The sequence below is a fragment of the Nicotiana tabacum genome, chromosome 14, assembly GCF_000715075.1.
Source record: "Nicotiana tabacum cultivar K326 chromosome 14, ASM71507v2, whole genome shotgun sequence".
Taxonomy (NCBI): Eukaryota; Viridiplantae; Streptophyta; class Magnoliopsida; order Solanales; family Solanaceae; genus Nicotiana; species Nicotiana tabacum.
This window is the reverse complement of record NC_134093.1, coordinates 86,994,976-87,001,757: the sequence shown is the minus strand read 5'-3', so window position 1 is coordinate 87,001,757 and position 6,782 is coordinate 86,994,976. Positions and strand designations below refer to the sequence as shown.

Genomic DNA, 6,782 nt, shown 5'->3' with positions numbered 1-6,782 from the left:
GACCCAGGAATAGAGTTTTGATGATTCCAATAGGTCCGTATGGTGATTTTGGACTTAGGAGCGTGCCTAGAAAATTATTTGGAAGTCCTTAGTTAAATTAGGCTTGATATGGCTAAAATAGAAATTTAAGCTTGAAAGTTTGATCGGGGAGTTGACCTTTTTATATAGGGGTTGGAATCCGATTCTGGAAATTTGAATAGGTCTGTTGTGTCGTTTATGACTTGTGTGCAAAATTTGAGGTCAATCGGACTTGATTTGATATGTTTCGGCATCGAATGTAGAAGTTGAAAATTCTTAGTTTCATTAAGCTTGAATTGCGGTATGATTCATGGTTTTAGCGTTGTTTAATGTGATTTGAGGCCTTGACTAAGTTTGTATAATATTGTAGGACTTGTTGGTATATTTGGTTAAGGTCCTGGGGGTCTCGGGTGAGTTTCGGATGATTAACGGATCAAATTCGGACTTAAGGAAATGCTGGAATTTTTCTGTTGCTGGTGTCTTCGCACCTGCGCATGAGAGACTGCAGGTGCGAGCTCGCAGAAGCGAGCATGGTTGCGCAGACGCGGACTTGGCTTGACAAGGGCAAGGGTCGCATGTGCGCACGCAGGACCGTAGAAGCGGACTCGCACCTGCGACAAGTTGATCGCAGAAGCGGAAGTGAGAGAGGAGGGGCCTCATCGCAGAAGCGGCTTGGGTTCCACAAATGCGAGGTAGCAGAAGAAGACCTCTTGTCCGTAGAAGTGAAATAAGCCGCAGAAGCGGCAACTTTGACTCAGAAGCGGGAACCGCAGAAGCGGCCTAGTGAGTCGCAGATGCGAAAACCCCTGGACAAAATAAAATCTGAGGGGTTGCAGGATTTTGGCATTTTTGGACATTTCCAACACGAGGAGGCAATTTTCAGAGAGAATTCACGGGAAAACTTGTGGTAAGTCACTTAAGACCATTGTTAGTCAATAATATTGGATTATCATTGAGTATTCGACTAGATTACGTGTTTTTGAGGTGAAATTAGAGGATTTGGGCCTAGGGATTTGAAAGTGAGATTTGGGGATTTTAAGGTCGAGTTGTTGTCGGAATTTGGTAAATTTGGTATGGTTGGACTCGTGGTTGAATGTGAGTTCATATTTTGTAAGTTTTGTCGGGTTCCGAGATGTGGGTCCCACTGGCAAATTTTGAGTATAATTTTGGGTTTTGTGGGAAAAATTAGTATTTTGATATGGAATTAATTCCTAAAAGTTATGTGGACTAAATCAAATTAATTGTGCCTAGATTCGAGCTGTTCAGAAGTCGATACGTGCAGAATAAAATTTCTGGAGCATTGTTTAGCTTGCTCGACATTGGATTCGGCTTGTTCGAGGTAAGTAACTCTTCTAATCTTGAAGCTGAGGGTATGAACCTTGACTATATGTGTTATGTGTTTGGTGTTGAGGTGACGCACATACTAGGTGATGGGCGTGCACAGTGTGAACTGTGACTCCGTTATTTCTGTAGTGCTATGTAGTTACCTGGACTTATCTGTGATCATGAAATCTCTACGTAGTAGAGTTATCGAGCTGTGATTCATGTTAGAAACCATGACTAGGCTACATGCTTATTCTATTGGGACCCACTGAGGTCATTACTGGTGTTGAGTTATTTGATTACATTGCAATGTCATACTCAGTCATATTCATTCATTGCATATCATATCTCAGTCTCTGTTATAATTTATTGATACATCATATCATCATTTTGGGCTAGTTCATGTCATTGTGAGCCCGAGAGACTGGAGAGGTTGATGACTGAGTGAGGCCGATGGCCTGATTTTGAGATATTGATACTATAGCACGTGAATTGTCCGTGCGGACTTTAGCGCTTGGGCTGAAGGAGCCCCTCCGGAGTCTGCACATACCCCCAGTGAGCGCGATTGATTATATTAAGGGATGGATCTTCCCTGGACATAGATCTTGTCCGAAACATTTATACCTAGGGATGGATCTTCCCCCCAGGCTGGATTGGCCCTACTCGGTACTGAGTAACTGATGGTCAGTTGATGTATATATTCTGGGATGGATCTTCCCTGGGCCGGATTGGCCATATACAGTACCGAGTGATTGAGCATGATGAGTGGAAAGTGTGAGACAGTGAGATTGAGTACTCTGAGAGTGTGAGTACATTAGTTCATCTCTGAGATACATTGCATTGACATGTACACATGACAAAGAGGCATAGAGGTGTATTTTTTTCTCATGCTGTACGATATCACGTCATTCATGACTTCTCACACATGTTGACATTTGGGAATAGAGATGTATTTTACACTTGCTAGCTGGAAATAAAAATGGAACATCTTATATATGGTTGAAAGGATTTTAGGGAAAAATTACTGTTTTCAAACTTACTCATATTTTTGGCAACTTCGGTAAATGACTTGGGTTTTCACTGATATACTTGAAAGGCAGAACTATTTTTCAGAAATCATGATTAAGCTGAGCATTCTATCTCTGAGTTACTTCTTTTATTCATTGCTTTATGTTGTTATGGACTGTTATTGTCTATTGGTGTTGGACCCGACCTTTGTTCCAGCTCGTCACTACTTTCAACCTAAGGTTAGATTTGTTACTTATTGAGTACATGGGGTCGGTTGTACTCATACTACACTTCTGTGCGTTGCATGCAAATATTGGTTGCTGATGTTGCTATGATCGACGGGAGATGGAATTGAAGACGTACCCGCGTTTCGGTGGTATCTGCCTCTTGTTCATGGTAGCCTTAGATTCATAAAAATCTGTTTATGTACATTTCGAAGAGATGATGTGTTTATTTCATACAAGCTTTGTAAATTCTAATCTTAGAAGCTCATGATTTGTACTAGCAGTCCTTGGGGAATGTATACGATTTAGATATTTCTTTTACTTAATTGTCTTGTTAAATTTCATTGGAATTGGATAGTTGATAACTGGCTTACCTAGCGGGTTAAGTTAGGCGCCATCACAACTTGTTGGATTTTGGGTCGTGACAGGTTGATGGTCCTCTGATGAAGAAAACTCCAGAAGAGATTTTCACACTTCTAAATGAACTATTTGAAGACGCAAAACAATGGTCCACTGACCAAGGGGATCGAAGAAGTTCAGCGGGGGTTTACCAAGTAGAATCGTCTGTAGCAATGCAGGCCTAAATTGCAGCTATGGCTAAGGACATCAAGTAACTGACGATAGCTCAGGTGCAAAATTAACCATATGTGGGATGTGACATCTATAGATTAGGACACCCAACTCATGAGTGCCAAACCTTCACCGCAGAAGAAGAAGTTAAGTTATTGGGGAATTTCAATAGAGGCAACTACCAAGGCGATGGTAATTTTAATTCTATGGGACAGAGACATTCGGGTTTCTCATGGAGTTATTCAAATGGTAGCTTGAACTCAAGGCAACAGCAAAATTCCATAGCACCAGTGCAATGACCTCCTGGCTTCCAGAACCAACAAAGGCAAAATACCAGCCTCCACAACCCAACAACTCAATTTTAGAAGATCTAATGAAGGCATTCATAAATAAATCAGATGAAAAATTTGAGACTCAAGGGACCACTATTAGGGAGCAAGGCACAACCATCCGAAATCTAGAAAGACAAATGGGGCAGCTCGTATCATTGTTATCAGAAAGGGCTCCGGGAACTTTTCCAGCAGACACTAAGAAGAATCCAAAAGAGACGATCAAGGCTGTGTCTCTCAGGAGTGGGAAAACATTAGAAGAGCCCATTGCAAAACCAAGGGTTAGAAGGAGATCAACTCAACCAAGATAGCAGAAGAACAAAAAATTGGTGAATCTCTACCTAAGGAGGATATTAGCAGCAAGGAGGTTGATAAGCAGAAATTAAGCAGCGCAGTTGAGGAAAGCAAGCACATGCCAGTGTTACCCTTTTCTCAAAAGATGTAGCAAGAGAAACTAGATAAATGCTTTGGGAAATTCTTGGAGATGCTGAAACAGTTGTATGTGAACATCCCGTTCACCGAGGTGCTCACCCAGATGCCAGCCTATGCAAAATTCTTGAAAGAAATCCTTTCAAGTAGAAGGAAGCTTGAGGAAACGAAAGTGGTCAAACTCAATGCCCACTGCAGTGCTATTCTACAAAATAAAATTCCTCAAAAGTGTGGGGATCCTGGCAGTTTCCCTATACCCTACTCATTGGGGAGCAAAAATTTTGACAAGGCCTTGTGCGATTCAGGTGCATCTATTAACTTGATGCCATTATCGGTGTTCAAGAAATTGGAAGGAGAACTAGGAGTGATCAAATCTGTATCGGTATCTTTACAACTAGCTTATCAGACCACGATCATACCAGAGGGCATAATTGAGGACATTCTGGTGAGGGTGGACAAATTTGTCTTCCCAGTAGACTTCATCGTAGTAGACATGGAAGTGAATAAGGAGGTACCTCTAATCCTGGGGATACCATTCCTTTACACTAGCCGGGCTATTCTTGATATATATGAAGGGCAACTCATGCTACGAGTGGAAAACAAAAAAATGGTATTTCAAATGAAGAGAATGATGAAATACCTATGTGATGAGGCATTTGCCTATGCTTGTCTCAAACTAGATATGGTGGGAGAGTTAGCTGAACAATACAAGCTGGATAAGCTAGTAGGTGATTCATTAGAGAGATGCATTAGTCAATCAAGCACAACAGATGATGAAGATCCTGAGATCAAAAAGGAAGTTGAGGCACTGGAAGATGAGAACCAGGTGGTAGATAAAGAAGAATTCGAGAAAGAAAAGATCAAGCCGAAGCTGCAATTGAAAGTACTCCTGACATATTTGAAATATGCTTTTTTGGAGACTAACGATTTTTCCGTGATTATTGCTGCTAATTTGACAGGTGAACAGGAACACATGCTTGTGGAGTTACTACGGAAGCATAAAAAGGCAATCGGTTGTGTCACACCTCCTATTTCCCCACGCAGCCCTATTACGAGGTTGAGTTAGAAGAGTTTTTTTTGATTGAAGTGACATTTTGAAAAAAGATTATTTATTATTTGGAGTCGCCACTTGAAATAGAGTTTTGGTGTTCAAAGTCGCCTTTTATCTTGTACCTTATCAAAAGGAAGGTTTGACTAATAATTTATGGTCTACGAAAATAGAAGACTGAGTAAGGAATTCTGTTGACCGCAGGGAAGGTGTAAGGCACCCCTCGAGTCCCGTGATTTTAGCACGGTCGCTTTATTGACTAATGTAAGTGTTAAATCTGTTTTTTGCTATTCTTGTATTTTATTAGTTATGGTTTGCCTATTACTACTTAAATATTTTTTTTTGTACTTTTTAATTATTTTGACTTAGATGCGGTATGCACACAAAGTACTTCTTTGAAGTTGGATGTTAAACCAAAGGTACGCGAATGTACACATGGTCAAAACATAATTATTTAAAGGTATCAAGACACGGGAATGCACACATGGTCCTTTTATTACTTAAGCATATCAATCCAAGATTCTGGTACGAACACATGAGTTAATATTTAAAGTACATCTAAAGTTTTCTAGCGTATTTAGAGTATTCCATTTATTTATTTATTTTAGATCCAAAACATTTATTTATACTAATATTTTACTTATTACAATGAGTCTTGAATTAATTCCTAACTCATCTCGCTTCCTCACAATTTCTTTTACCACGCTTTGTTTTTCTTGCAACGGTTTTGACAAACACGGCATAAACCAAACAAAAAGGATTTCCACGGCAAAACAGTGAGCATTCTTCATTCTTGCATTTTAGGATTCAAAATCCGAATTAAGTACTTACATTCTTAAAATAAAGTTAACAGAAAACAAAAATATTTCACCATACAAAGTAACAAAATTTTCTAACACAGAAAACCGAGCAAAACAGTAAAAAGAATGAAACTTTAAAATCTTTCAATATTAAAAAACAACTCCAAGCAAGTTACATATATAACATAAAAAACGGACACAACTTATGGACTATATATCTTAAGCACATAATCTTTCCTCGGCGCATAATCTTTCTTTCCCCCCTTTTTTAAAAAAAAATAATATATTCCTACTAAATTAACACTTGAAAGTTTTCAGTTTTCATGGCTAAGTAGTTAACAATTGTAAACGTATATTCAGGTAAGAAAAAAAATATCTTTATATAAAAGCAACTTACTACAATCTTATAAAGAAAAAATTTATTATATTTCATGGCCTATTCACAAGAATGATTAGAAAAAGTTAACCCATTTATGACTTAGGAATAATATAGCATAATTTTATCCAAACTTAACTGGCCAAGGAAACTAGGCCCAAAACTTTCATATATATCTTCATCACCATTTTTAACCTTAATGCCACATGATTTTTTTTTATTTTTTTATTTTTAGAAATCTTTCACTAAACAAACTCAAAGATAGTAACGATAACTCAAAGACACATGCTCAGAAAGAAAATCAGTAGATTAAGGCAAAAAAAAAAAAAAACTAATAAAGGGAACCAATCATCATGTTCTGAATTTATGTAAGAAATATAAGAAACAAAAATGAAGGACGATAGAATTGGGACCTTAGTAAAAGAGCTCCAGTAATACAAGAAAGAAAATTCGCTACAGCTCAAATCCAATATCGCTAAATGTGACCGTACAAAGTAACCGCAACCTCGAACCAAAAGTCACGAACGAAGAACTCCTTTTCTTAATCTCACCAGAATTTTTTTTTCTAAAATAATATTTTCTCTTTCTTTTGAAAAGTCTTTTCTTTCCTCTTTTTCAACGTTATTTTCCTTCTGTTTCCTCTAAGTTTCGTTGCCT

General features: G+C 38.4%; 1 protein-coding gene across 1 annotated transcript; it reads left to right on the top strand.

Annotated features, from left to right (window-relative positions):
- The first annotated feature begins 3,438 nt into the window (after positions 1 to 3,438).
- Positions 3,439 to 4,967, top strand: LOC107818924 (uncharacterized). Its single transcript, XM_016645004.1, has 2 exons — positions 3,439 to 3,753; positions 3,918 to 4,967. Exons 1-2 carry the CDS (start codon positions 3,439 to 3,441, stop codon positions 4,965 to 4,967), a joined length of 1,365 nt encoding a protein of 454 aa, XP_016500490.1.
- Positions 4,968 to 6,782: the final 1,815 nt, after the last annotated feature.